Source organism: Esox lucius, chromosome 1 (genome assembly GCF_011004845.1).
Source record: "Esox lucius isolate fEsoLuc1 chromosome 1, fEsoLuc1.pri, whole genome shotgun sequence".
Lineage (NCBI taxonomy): Eukaryota > Metazoa > Chordata > Actinopteri > Esociformes > Esocidae > Esox > Esox lucius.
Window position 1 is genome coordinate 26,965,585 of NC_047569.1, and position 15,031 is coordinate 26,980,615.

At 46.7% G+C, this 15,031-nt stretch overlaps 1 protein-coding gene across 3 annotated transcripts in view; it reads right to left on the reverse strand.

Moving 5' to 3' along the window:
- bcas3 (BCAS3 microtubule associated cell migration factor) overlaps nucleotides 1-15,031 on the reverse strand; it is a 274,108-nt gene that overhangs the window by 128,701 nt on the left and 130,376 nt on the right. For all 3 annotated transcript variants that reach the window (XM_010868161.3, XM_010868099.3, XM_010868284.3), the window contains one exon: nucleotides 14,674-14,771. In XM_010868161.3, the coding sequence (XP_010866463.1) occupies nucleotides 14,674-14,771 (98 nt within the window). The remainder of the gene's footprint in view (nucleotides 1-14,673; nucleotides 14,772-15,031) is intronic.

The following is a 15,031-nucleotide window of genomic DNA, read 5'->3' on the forward strand; positions in this document are numbered from 1 at the left end:
GAATATCTCTGACTCTATTCTCTTTCTGTCTGTCTCTCTCACCCACTCTGTCACTGCTTCTCTCCATCTGTCTCTGTTGTATATCTCTTCTCTGGCACTGTCTCTCTCTCTTCTCTGGCACTGTCTCTCTCTCTTCTCTGGCACTGTCTCTCTCTCTTCTCTGGCACTGTCTCTCTCTCTTCTCTGGCACTGTCTCTCTCTCTTCTCTAGCACTGTCTCTCTCTCTTCTCTGGCAATGTCTCTCTCTCTTCTCTGGCAATGTATCTCTCTCTTCTCTGGCACTGTCTCTCTCTCTTCTCTGGCAATGTCTCTCTCTCTTCTCTGGCAATGTCTCTCTCTCTTCTCTGGCAATGTCTCTCTCCTCTGATGCAGTATCTCTCTCTTCTCTGGCACTGTCTCTCTCTCTTCTCTGGCACTGTCTCTCTCTCTTCTCTGGCACTGTCTCTCTCTCTTCTCTGGCACTGTCTCTCTCTCTTCTCTGGCAGTGTCTCTCCTATGGTGCTGACTCTATTTTCTCTGTGTCTGCTCTTTGGGTTTCTTCTGTCTGTCACTTCTCTGTATCCTCCATGTCCTTTCCTTCTTTTTATCAAATGTTATACTGAAGGTAGAATATTGGCTTCATGTCCTTCTCACCCTATCACCCCTTTACCAATCTCTCTTTAAACTACATAATCCCTCCATCCACCACTCTCCTCCATCCACCACTCACCACCATAATCTCTATTGATCAGTCTTGCTCTAAACAACATCATCCCTCTAACCACTGCTGTCTTCATGAACCACATCATCCCTCTATCCACTGCTGTCTCCATGAACTACATCATCCCTCTATCCACTGCTGTCTCCATGAACAACATCATTCCTCTATCCACTGCTGTCTCCATGAACTACATCATCCCTCTATCCACTGCTGTCTCCATGAACCACATCATCCCTCTATCCACTGCTGTCTCCATGAACTACATCATCCCTCTATCCACTGCTGTCTCCATGAACCACATCATCCCTCTATCCACTGCTTTCTCCATGAACAACATCATCCCTCTATCCACTGCTGTCTCCATGAACTACATCATCCTTCTATCCACTGCGGTCTCCATGAACTACATCATCCTTTAATTTCCTGTCAGCTGGCCAGGACCATGGCGGCTGGGGGTGCTTAGTTTGTCTCAAAAACACACACACTTCCCCATCTACTAAGTCCTCCGAGAGCTGCCCCCAGAAGTGACTGAGGAAGTGTGTTAATGATTGCCAAACCTCCAGTGGGATCCGGCTTGCTCTGCCTCTAAACAGGAGTTTAGACCAGACAACATCAGCAATCATCACCTGACCACTCAGCATACCTCCAAGGAAATGACAAACACACACACACACGTGAGTGATGCTAGGTCTCCTCTAACACACACACGTGAGTGATGCTAGGTCTCCTCTAACACACACACGTGAGTGATGCTAGGTCTCCTCTAACACACACACGTGAGTGATGCTAGGTCTCCTCTAACACACACACACACACACGTGAGTGATGCTAGGTCTCATCTAACACACACACACGTGAGTGATGCTAGGTCTCATCTAACACACACACACACACACACACGTGAGTAATGCTAGGTCTCCTCTAACACACACACGTGCGTAATGCTAGGTCTCCTCTAACACACACACACACGTGAGTGATGCTAGGTCTCATCTAACACACACACACACACACTTTTACCAGATAATATAATCAGTGAAAGTGCAGGGGCTGTCGACTGCTAACATGCCTGTTTCCAGATGTCTGAAGGAGAGAGAGACGCCAATGAAAAAGAGGGGCCACATTTCCTCTAGGGGACTGTCAGAGTTCAGGGGCTGGAGAGAGTGTATACAAGACACAGACAGACAGACAGAGACACACACACAGACAGGCCGACACACAGAACACGTATGTACAGTACATCCAAACATGCATGTGACAGGACTGTAACTCAGGCCCAGCTGCCCAACAATTCAAAGCCAGGAGAGGACGAAGAAAAGAAAGATGACAAATTGCTTCTGCCTGCATCTGAAGATTGTGATTTGCCAACGAGCTGTTTAAAGAAAACAAAAGCCAAGTCATTCCTCTACATTCCCACGATTCCAATCCATCTCTCTCCCTCAGTTCCCTCCACCATCCGCCACTCAACCACCACCAGTTCTCTCCTCCATTCCTCCCTCCCTCTCTCGCTCTTCCTCCCTGTTACATTAAGTGTTCCAACACCTCTCTTCTCTCGGGAACAGATGAATAACAAAGGGGAGAAAACGGCAGCGCGCCACAGGTGCTCTACAGTATGACAATTTCCTGCAGTATTAGGAGAGGCCCTGACGGACACCATATTGAAAGGCGGCCTTTAATTATAAAAAAAATAAAATAAGACCAGGCAAGAGGCAAAAAAATAAATAAAAGATATTCAGTTAAAAAAATTAAATATGGGTAAAGCCAAGATTTAAAACAAATTGAGAGGAAAAATACCAAGCTGTCTCATCATCAGTCAAACAAATGTATCATGGTTATTTTTAAGTCAGTCTTAATAAAATATTTTACAACCTAATGTATAAGACCTTGTTTCCTTCCCCCAGTTAACTGCTTGTTTTAGGGCGCGCGTGTAACTCAGTCACACTGCTTTAACAGGTTCAAGGGAGCTTAATAAGAGTCTAGAAGGAAACGAGTCAATCTCAACCCAGTAGACCAGCCCGATGAGCTATCCCCTTATTTAAATGGTCTCACAGAACATCCCCAGACGTCTACGCTTTCCCTGTTTGCAACTTATGTCTCAGTCATTCAGGGTGGCTCGGGGTGGGGGGGGGGGGGACTTCAAATACCCCGGCTGACAGTTTTTTAGGAGGAAAAGAGGTTCATGTTACCTATCCGACCACATTAAAATGCCAGAGAGCGACTAGAAAGTAAATTTGCCCGAGACGCCAAAATAAAAGAATTAGTGGGGCACAGTGTTTACGTCAGAGGGTCGGGGCAGGGGGTCTGGCGTGTGTGTGTGTTTATATTATGTGTCTGCTCTTTCCCAGGGGTCACCAGAGACTAAACCTGACAGGGGAGCCTTCACATGTACCTGAATATTCTCCAAATACTTGACCCCTGCCAAATAGGAAGCTATAGTAGAGACATAGAGCTGAGCCATGCCAACAATGTAGCCAAGACAGACCACTAATAGTAATGACCGACAACACAGAACATCAATTACTGGTGCAGTTCAAGGTTACACAAATAATCGCTCATTTGACATAAGAGTGTGTATGTGTTACATAAACATTTTTCCGGATGTCATTTCGGGCATACCGAGGGGCTCCGCGGAGTCGAAGGTTCTAAGCAGAGCGGCCCAGGCCAGGAGGAGAAAGAGGAAATCGTTTAGGCCCCATAAGTGCCAAAATGTGGCCCGGTTTTCCCAGAGTTTTCCTGGTCTGGCTCAGGCTGTGTCTAAACACTAGACTCCATTCACACTGGAAGAAAGGGAAACCAACAAAATACTACGACGGGAGGAGAGGAAAGAGGACTCCAAATATAGAAGAACGGAGAGAACCGAAGAGAGATCACAGAAAGGAAAGGGGTTTACTGCGTAGGCTGGCTTCTCCTGCCCGTTTCCATGTACCGGAGAGGGTGCGTGTTTGTACGTGCCAGCGTGTGTGCGGCTCCATAAGAGGACAACATGTGTTCCTAATTTGTCTGAATGAGTTGAGATGCTTCATTAGGTACTCTGTGTTTGCTACACTGCTGCTCTGGGAATCTGTCCCGGGGTCAGTTTAACACAGACCGAAATCCCAACTCTCCGACAGGGATTGACTGTAACTAGTGTGTTCGTAACTGGGTTTAACTTGCGCCACGAAGAAAGGGACCATAGGGCGCCACTACACCAGGGTCAGCGCTGTGAGCCCCCTGCTATCAGGGCACTGGGTGTCGGTGTGTTGCTCATGTAGTCCGACAGGCCTGGTCAACGGGACTGGCTGGTTAGAGGCTCATCCGTCGTAAGGCCCAGCTCTCTGATGAAGCAGTGTGATAGCCTAGTGTTGGACAGAGCAGCGTCTTACTCGTGCTGGCATCCTGGGGGGTGTGGGGTGGGGGGGGGGGGGACGACTGGGGAGACACTCGGGTTCTGGGTGCTTGTTATCTCAGCACTCGGAGCGAAAATACGTGCACACGCATTGATCCTCACAGGAGACTATGGAGGGAAGCCCCAATTAGGAGGCGAGAGAGGAGACTTTCACCAGGCTAGTGGAAATGCCAGGAATAGCTGCCAGTGCAACAACACACACACACACACACACACACACGCACACACACACGCTCAATCTCCCTGTCATTTCTATAGACTCATTAAAGGAAACAGTATGTAGAGCGCTGTATAACAGGGTACATGACTTCATATGAGTTGACCGGGACTCACAGCCATACAGTCACAGCTACATTACTAACACATGTTCTTGGAAAGGTGTGCGTGTTTGTGCGTGTGTGAAAACATTTCCGCCCTCACGAGAAGGGAGTATATGCAGTGTGTGTGTGAATGTTGTGTGTATGAATGTTGTGTGTGTTTGTGTGTGTGGATTATTTGGGGGTATATTGAAGAGAGAGCCATGCTCTGGTGTACTTGGCCGTCAGCCCTGCAGCCCGGGGACAGCTGAACTTGTGAATTCATTTAGACGGTGTTACGCAGTGGGCTGTGTTTGTGTGTGTGTGTGTGTGTGTGTGTGAGAGACATACTGTGTGTGTGTTTATAGTGTATGGGGAAAAGGGGTTAAAGCAATACACACTCCACAAAATAAAACAGAGATAAATAAATGCATTGGCGCGCCCCCCCCGTCCCCTCCCCATGGAATAAGGTCGGCCTATTAACATGTGTTTGGCTCGATGTCTGCCAGCTCCACTGCTCTCCTGCCCCGTCATGCTCCTCCTGGACAATAAGGTCTAAATTAGAGTGATAAGGATCTGGGAAAGAGTTCAAATCCAAAGACGTTCACATCTGGTCCTGTTCTGCTGTTGTCAAATGAATGGATCTTATTTAAAGGAGCCATGTGTAGATGTTTTATCCATGTTTGGACTTCTGAATTAATGAAACGTTCCCAGGGATCCTTGAATTAATATAACTCACAAATGCTGCATGGGTTTAGATAAACTGCATGTGCGTGGCGTCCACTACCTCTAAACCCAAAATAAAACATAAAGGAACATGATATATCCTCAAAACATGATTAAAACAATAATAGTTATGCCTCAGTTGACTTCTAGATGTTTCCATAGACTTGCAAACGTCGCTCTAACACCAGAGAAGGGCAGGACAGATGGGTTAAGGTAGGATGTGGGGGGAGTGATGGGAGGGGGGGAGGTGGGGGAGGGATAAAACAGAGGAGGGGTTAAGGCAGGGAGAGATAAAGAGGTAAAGGAAGGGGGGCATTCAAGAGACAGTATTGGAAAGCACAAGCAGCAAAAACTACAGAGACAGCCAGGATACCTGCATAACCCTGCACTTTCGGCACTTTTATGAGCTTGTAAAACCTCATGACAAATCAGAAACACACTAAAACAACACCACTGCATATTACTACAAATTCGAGACAGCAAGAAAAGGACAAAGAAAATAGCTCAGTCTGAGAGAAGTGTCAGGTTGGTTTTGGGAGGCCACAGTGAAGACGTCACCGAGCCCCGTCCTGACAGAACCAGGGGACATCACATCAGGGAAGGGCACACATTCTGTCACTCCCCCTCTCTCCCCCACGCTCCCTCTGTTCCTCCATGTCTTCTGGTTTCCTACAGATGACGCCACTGCTGATCAGACTGACTGCTGAGGAGCGAGTCTTTTAGCTGTCTCTCGTCCCGTTGTCTCTCTCTCTCTCTCCCTGCTGTCTCTCTCTCTCTTCCCATGCTCTCTCTCTCTTCCCATGCTCTCTCTCTCTTCCCATGCTCTCTCTCTCTCTCTTCCCACGCTGTCTCACTCTTCCCACGCTGTCTCACTCTTCCCACGCTGTCTCACTCTTCCCACGCTGTCTCACTCTTCCCACGCTGTCTCATTCTTCCCACGCTGTCTCACTCTTCCCATGCTGTCTCACATTCCATGCTGTCTCTCTCTTCCCATGCTGTCTCTCTCTTCCCATGCTGTCTCTCTCTTCCCATGCTGTCTCTCTCTTCCCATGCTCTCTCTCTCTTCCCATGGTCTCTCTCTCCCTTTAGTCTATCTCCCCTCCCATGCTGTCTGTCTCTCCCTATGGTCTCTCTCTCTTACCATTCTGTCTCTCTCTCTCTTCCCCTGCTGTATCTCTTTTTTATTATTGCTCTCTCTCTGTTCTTCCCACACTCCACTAAGAGTCCACACACACCGGGTGGAATTCCCAAACGGACATTTTTCACGTGCCTCCGGTGATTGGAAACACACTCCAGTAAAACGACTGTGGGACTTAATTTGCAGGTGAGGAGAGAAAGGCTGCAACCTCTTCCTCTTACACACACGCAACGCAGAGAAATAACAGATGAACACACAATAAAGACACACACACACACACACACAATAGACACACACACAATAGACACACAATTCAGATGAACACACAATAAAGACACACACACAATAGACACACACACACTTGATTTTCTCTCTCCATCTGTTGGACACCCCCCCCCCTTCCTCCACCTGGCTGTTGTCACCTGTATCGGTTGGCAGTAAGGTCACATGGCTGGGGGTGGGTGTGTCAGTGCGTGTTGCCCACTACCATGAATACACAAAGACTGCCTCTGTGGCTAGGATGGACCAGGTGAGCAGATATCATCTAACACACACACATACACACACAGTAGCTCATCTGTAGAGGAAATGACCTGCAGAACCTCCACACCTGGACGCCGAGGCCTGGGGCAGGTCAACCAGGGAGGCAGTGTGGGACAAAGACGGGGGCACATTCACCTGACCACTATGACACCGTAACTTCCCCTATGCCATTAGAAACCATGGTAATGCCCTTTCAACCCCCCGGCCCGGCCAATCCCTCAACACCGACTCATTTCAACTCCACAAGCAAGGGCAAAACTGAATAATAACGACAAAACGAGCTTTGTGCTTCCTGCATTTTGTGAATACCGGTAGACGACAAATAGCAGGGATCCCCCTCCAGTTAGGTGGGGCAGTTTTCGCTCACATTCAAATGCTAAACTGACCACCAAATGTGAGATTTTACCTGAGAGAGATAGAGACAATGAGAGTGAGACCGAAAGACAGAGTGAGAAATAACATTTGCAACAAGCAGACCCACATTGGGAGGCATAAGTGAGTTCACCCCTCTCTCTCAATCCATCTCTCTCTTTCTCTCCTCCACTTCCTCGTGAGTGCTTTCTCATTTTCCATCCCCTATTCATTTTTAACCACTCTTGTCAGTGATTCGCACCACACTCTGCGGTAATGACTGGGAGTGTGTTGGAGAGCATTAGACATTAGTCGGTTCGGCTCTGCCCTCACTAGCAAGACACAGTAGGTGTAAAAAATACCATTACAGCAGCCGGCTGTTGGGCCGTCCGGATCGATCCATTATGGAGCGGAGAGGGCCAGCTGGGACCTACTTTATCACCCCGCCAGGTGGATTCTTCCATACCACACTGGAGACACTGTCAGAGCAGTTTAATGTCAATGAGATGGGCGGGGGGGTTGGGGCATATGCTAGAGAGAGAGGGAGGAATGAAGTGATAGGGATGGAGAGAAAGACAGAAGGAGAGAGTGTTGTCCCCAAAATTTGCCGGTTGTCAGCTAGAGTTTAATCTGAGTCAACTTCACAGTGTCACAGATGATCACAGGGACTCGTTCCCCTTTCCCACTCGTGTGGAGAGATGGAGGGCAGACAGAGGGCAGACGGAGGGAAGACGGAGGGCAGACGGAGGGCAGACGGAGGGCAGACGGTGGGCAGACGGTGGGCAGACGGTGGGCAGACGGAGGGAAGACGGTGGGCAGACGGTGGGCAGGCGGTGGGCAGGCGGAGGGAAGACGGAGGGCAGACGGAGGGCAGACGGTGGGAAGACGGAGGGCAGACGGTGGGCAGACGGTGGGCAGACGGTGGGCAGGCGGAGGGAAGACGGTGGGCAGGCGGAGGGAAGGCGGAGGGCAGACGGAGGGCAGGCGGAGGGAAGACGGAGGGCAGGCGGAGGGCAGGCGGTGGGAAGACGGTGGGAAGACGGTGGGAAGACGGTGGGAAGACGGAGGGCAGACGGAGGGCAGACGGAGGGCAGACGGAGGGCAGACGGAGGGCAGGCGGAGAGAAGACGGTGGGAAGATGGTGGGAAGACGGTGGGAAGACGGTGGGCAGACGGTGGGAAGACGGTGGGCAGACGGAGGGAAGACGAGCGATGCTGAGTGATGGAGTGACATTGTTCCAGTCTATAAACCAGGAGGAGCACAGGTAAAGGTTGGGACTATGCCAACTGTGTCAGCTGAAAAGGACTGATGATGTAAATGTTCCACTGCCCTAAACTGACGTTACCAATCTGAACACCCCCATACATAGGGTGGTGTATAGGTACCCCCAAACATACACCCCTCCTACACAGAAATACTAACACATACACCCCTCCTACACAGAAATACTAACACATACACCTCTCCTACACAGAAATACTAACACATACACCCCTCCTACACAGAAATACTAACACATACACCCCTCCTACACAGAAATACTAACACATACACCCCTCCTACACAGAAATACTAACACATACACCCCTCCTACACAGAAATACTAACACATACACCCCTCCTACACAGAAATACTAACACATACACCCCTCCTACACAGAAATACTAACACATACACCCCTCCTACACAGAAATACTAACACATACACCCCTCCTACACAGAAATACTAACACATACACCTCTCCTACACAGAAATACTAACACATACACCCCTCCTACACAGAAATACTAACACATACACCCCTCCTACACAGAAATACTAACACATACACCCCTCCTACACAGAAATACTAACACATACACCCCTCCTACACAGAAATACTAACACATACACCCCTCCTACACAGAAATACTAACACATACACCCCTCCTACACAGGAGTACTAACACATACACCCCTCCTACACAGAAATACTAACACATACACCCCTCCTACACAGAAATACTAACACATACACCCCTCCTACACAAAAACACATGTTGTTTTTTATGACAGCAAAGAGAGACACTTGTGAACTGAAGCCCAACACACTGAGAAACACACAACAGACATCAACACATTGAAAAACATAAAACAGACACCAACACACTGAGGAACACACAACAGACACCAACACACTGAGGAACACACAACAGACACCAACACACTGAGGAACACACAACAGACACCAACACACTGAGGAACACACAACAGACGCCAACACATTGGTGTCTGTTCAGCTGCTCTAAACAGCAAATGCTCAGTGTCCACTGCCCTTTGTCACACACGCGCACGCGCACGCACACACACACACACACACGCTTTTAACGATGTACATCACAAAGTACACTAACCACCACCAAAACACTCAGCATCAAAATATACACACACACTCTCAGCTTCCATTTCCCTCCATTTCATGCATGCACACAGTCCCCATAAATCGTTCCATGTGGCCAAACCATTTCCCCATCTCCCTAAAGTCTGAAAAGAACATTCAAAAACACACATACACACGCAATAAATCCATGCGGCTACTGAAACGTGCTGAACCCATTTACTGTCATCTCCCTTAAGAAAGAATAGAGAGAAGAAAAGAAGGACAGAAGGAGATAAGAGAGTGACAGAGAGAGAGAGAGCAGCAGAGACAGAAGTCAGAATATCTCTCTCTCTCTCTGTCTCTCTCTGTGTCTCTCTCTCTCTCTCTCTCTCTGTGTCTCTTGCGCCCGGTATCTCTTACTGGCTCTTTTCCTTTCTAATGTTGTGGCCAGTGTGCACACATTAGAGAGTTCTGGATGGCTTGGTCCGCTTACGGCACACTCTCAATAGCAAGGCCATGCTCACTGAATCTGTACAAGGTTCTTGACTGTGGGCCCGTTATCAGGCTCTGTGTGCTCTTTGTTTAGGGCAAGGTAGCATTTAAATTAGTCGATTCTTCACATTGGGTCAAATAGTGCGATTTTTATTTTCTAACTGTGTTTTGAACCTTCTCTTAAAACCCCCATCTCTAAACTCGTTCTCTTCATCTGTGTCTGTTTCTCTCTCTATCAGACAAAGCAGTGTGGTGATAAGAAAGGTATCTTTCACTGCCTGATTACAGGGGTGTGATGAGAAAACAGATGTCTCTGTGAGAACCAGTACCACCTCAGATTATTGTCCTGGCAACCCTTAGGTCACAGCAGGAAGTGGGACCCTTACAGAGAACAGGGGACAGGAGACAAGGACTCCATTGATGGGAGGAGAGAAAGAGGAGGGGGGGGTGGATGGAGGGGGGAAAGAGGAGGTAACAAGGAATGAAAGACAAAGATAGTTCCCCTTTTCCTTCAAGGAAGAGATAATATGGAATAATAGTAGAGTTGTCAATGAGCCCCCCCCCCCCCCCCCCCCCCCCCCCCACACACACACACACACACACACACACACACAGGGGTCCTTTAATGTCTGTGCAGGTAATTGTGGGGTGTAGGGTTAAGGATCAGTTACTGTGTGTGTAGGTGCCCGGTTTGCCTCCATGGGATTGTTCAACTTTGAAGGGACTCTCCATCCTCCTATTCCTTCATTCATCCTCATTCACCACAATACTGGGGAATCCCCCTTCAGCCCTGGGGCCTGTGGAACACTGATGGGTAACCACACAGTCACACTGGTTTTACTACACCTGGGAGAACATTCTAGGGACCAAAATCTATTCTTATTACATATTATAATCCCCTTAACCCTAATCAAAACCCCGAACTTAAAATCTAAATTAGGACAGGCACATTTTCCCTACATTACCCAATTTGCTGTGGGTTACTCATTTTTACTAGTACTGTTTATACTATACACAGACCTAGTCGAAGTTTGGACACACATACTCACTCAAGGGAATTTCTGTAGTTTTACTATTTTCCACATGTTGACTATATAAGCGAAGACATCAAAACAGGTAGCAACCAAAAACGTATCAAAATAAAAAAAATCTCAAAGTAGCCACTCTTCACCTTGATGAAAGCTTTGTACAGTTTTAGCATTCTGTCAACCAGCAGTCACTGGAATGTATTTCAATTAACAGGTGTGCCTTGTTAAAGGTACATTGGAGGAATTTCTTTCCTTCTTAATGGGTTTGGGGTGGGTATGACATGGTAGGGTGGGTATACAGAAGACCATCATTTATGCCTGTACATTAGTAGCCCATATTATGGCAAGAACAGCTCAAATAAGCAATGTCAAATTTTTGTTGTTCTTCAGTAGGGGTTTCTTTGGAGCAATTCAACCATAAAGGCCTGATTCACACCTTCATTGTATTTGCCTCTGAATAGTTTATGTTGAGATTTATGAAGCATTAATTTGGGCTGCAATCTGAGATGGAGTTAATTGCCGTTATTTCTGAGGCTGGTGACTCTAATGAACTTATCCTCTGCAGCAGAGGTAACTCTGGGTCTTCCTTTCCTGAGGCCGTCCTCATGAGAACCTGTTTCATCATAAAGCTTGATAGGTTAAAGTTTGTGACATTTTCCGTTATTGACTGACCTTCATGTCTGATAGTTAAAGCATTAACTGTCCATTATTATATTTCAACGGAGGTACAGTCTTTTTGCTTTTATTTCCTACAAATATTATGAATATATTTATTCATAGTTTGAACACCAATAATAAGAAGAGACTTGCTGAGGCAAAAAACACAAGAAATGGACATGATACCAGTGGAAATCTGTCCTTTGGCCTGATGAGACCAAATTTGAGATTTTTTGTTCCAAACGTCATTTCATTCTGAGACACAGAGTGGGTGAACAGATGATCTCCACTTGTGAAGCATGGAGGAGGTGTGATGTTGTGGGGTTGCTTTGCTGATGACACTGTCTCGGATTCTTTTAGAATTCAAGGCACACTCAAACAGCATGGCTAATATAGCATTCCGTAATGATCCACCATCAAATCTGGTTTGTTTTTAGTGGAAATATCATTGGTTTTTCAAAAGGAACATGACTCAAAACACACCTCCAGTTAATGGCTGCTTAACATTAGTGAGACACTTGAGACCAACCACCTCCATTTAATGGACCAAACACACAACCGCTGTGTAGCATCTAACAGCTACAGTGTCCACTAAGTGTCTTCGGTGTTGCGCTTCTCTTCTACCCACCAACTCCCAGAAACACATCGGTCATCACTACGTCCTGACATGCAGGCATCCTCTCTCTCCACTTCCTTCCATATGTTTTCAGGGACATTACACATTAATCAACATCTTCTAACAGGCCGGTTTTAGTCTCTGGCAAGTTCACCAATAAAAACAGATCCCCTGCATCCAATAAACCATGCCCACCTTCGCACGCATACACAGCCTAAACAAACACACACACACAGCCTGAACACACACACACAGCCAAAACACACATACAAACACACACACACACACACACACACACAAACAGCCAAAACACACAGCGTTGGCAGGAGGGACAACAACCAACAAAAACAACATGGCATGCGGCTAAAGAAGTTTCTGTCCAGAACAAGGAGCAGGGTGTTTTCTCCACTGAGTCATAATAAAGCAGTCATGCAGTTATCAGACCAGATTAAGAGCCTTTCTGTCTGTGTTCTCCAGCTTTGTTTCTTTCACCTACCGCACCACAAAATGCTACTGTGTAGTCTACCAGGGCACTCCCACAGTCTATGAAAGTACACACACATAAGCCAGGTAAACACGCACGCATATCTATATATCCACACAGACACATGAAATCCTCCCTCAGTGATTCTGTGTGTCTACATATTGATAATGGTGGCTGCACTTTGCATTGATTTTGTTGGGGGGGGGGGGGGGTGAGACTGTACAGCTTCTACTTTCCTTTACTTTCCACCCACCCCCAAAAATGTGCTGAGTCATGTGTCCAGTCAATATGCACCCTGTCATGTGGCTGCTGGGGACACAGCAATCACTACAGTAGACTGCAGATGACTCATCACCTCTGACTCCCAATGACAGAAAAGAGTCTCTACATTACCATCTGCCACTACGCATGCATGCTCTCACACACACACACACACACACACACACCCACACACGAGTGCGCGCTGCACTAATGCACAGTAAAGACATACATTTGTCCTTTTGAAGGTAAGACAAAAGTGATGTGTGTGATAAGATGAGGCGCCACGGCGGTGGCAGACCAGAGACCTGAGACTGATAAAAATCACTGCCCTCTTCTCATCTCTCCACCCCCTCCCCTCTCCCTTTCTCCGTTCTCCTCTCCACACAACAAGGAGAGAGGAAGGCAGAAAGCAAGACAGTCAGGGAAGAATGGGTGAGGGAGTCTTCCGATCCAACCCAGGTTAGAACATACCGCGTTGGTGATTTCGAATGCAGTGCTTCAGCTGAACAGTGGTAATAAAACAATGTCTCCTTCAAACAGGATGAGGCTCGTGTATATTCTCCATCAAATAACTTCACCATCTGCTCAATCCTAGAGTCACAATCATTCTGTAATGGTTAAAAGCTTGTATTTCTCCTATTTTGAATCTATAATAAGGCCGTGTGGTATATGCTTAAATATACCACGGCTTAGCGCTGTTCTTAAGCACGATTAGCAAGGTATCACAAACCCTCAAGATAACTTATTGCTTTTATAATCTAATTACCAAGAAAATTTGAACAGTAAAAAGTGATGTCATACTGTCATAAATCGCAACCAATCAGCATTCAGGATTTAAATCTCCAGATTTCTAAGGTTTATTATATGGATGTCTGAATTTGGAAATGTGTTTTTTCAGCAATCCCCCTCTCCCTGAGACACCCTAAAAAATCCAGAAGATCGGACATTATTGACAGCAATCCGCTAAAATACCGAAACATAAGATTCACATTGAATCTAATGGAGGCTTCCCAGTGACATAAAAACGCTTGCATTAAATCCAATTGTGATTATCACAAGATCAGTATAACAGTATTCTGGTCCTCTAGTAGTAAATGGAAAGCCTTCAGGTCTGGGTGGACACTACAGGAGAGATATCTCATGGAGAACAATACTGTACATCCAGCCTCTCACCTAAACATGATTGGATTAAACCCTAACATCATAACAGGAAGAAAAAAGACACTATCAAAATCCCTTTAAAGAAGATCCATTTAATCAAATAGACAGATCTAGGATGCCGACTTATCTGTTCATAATGTAAGGTTATGATCAGGGGTATGATGGTGGGCCATTTCTGTCTGTGGACTGTGAAAAGTCCCACTTGATGATCATAATGTGGCTGGTTTTACAGCTTGTGTGTCTGGTGATAACCACAAAGGTTGTAGTAGGCCCACAGCCACATTATTACATTGTTATGATACAGGTCAATGGGTTGTAGTATGTTTTAAACTCCAGTGTGTGTGTGTACACAGACTGGACACCTGTAGGCAGTCACATACCACTGATAGACATGCTTTCAGACAGACAGACAGACCTTTGACAGGTGCTGTACCTCCAGACAAACAGTAGAAAATAGGGGGAACGTGTTCCTACCAGATCCTGGGTCCATGAGTGTCCCTTGTCCTCTTCGGTCTGTCACCAGACGGGAGGAACCAGGCATGCTGACGGGTTCAGAACGCACCGGCTGGATCCTACACACGCCAGCATGGGTTATCAGAGACTGATCCACTAGGAGTGGACTTACCAGAAAGAATCAGAAAATGACATTGTACAACCCCGTTCCCAGAAACACTGTGTAAAAATCCAAACAAAAACAGAATGCAATGATGTGCAAAATCATTTATTCCAATATTTAACTGAAAATAGTACAAAGACAACTTATTGAATGCTGAAACTGAGTAATGTTATTGTTTTTGGAAAACTACATGCCTATTTAGAATTTGATGCAAGC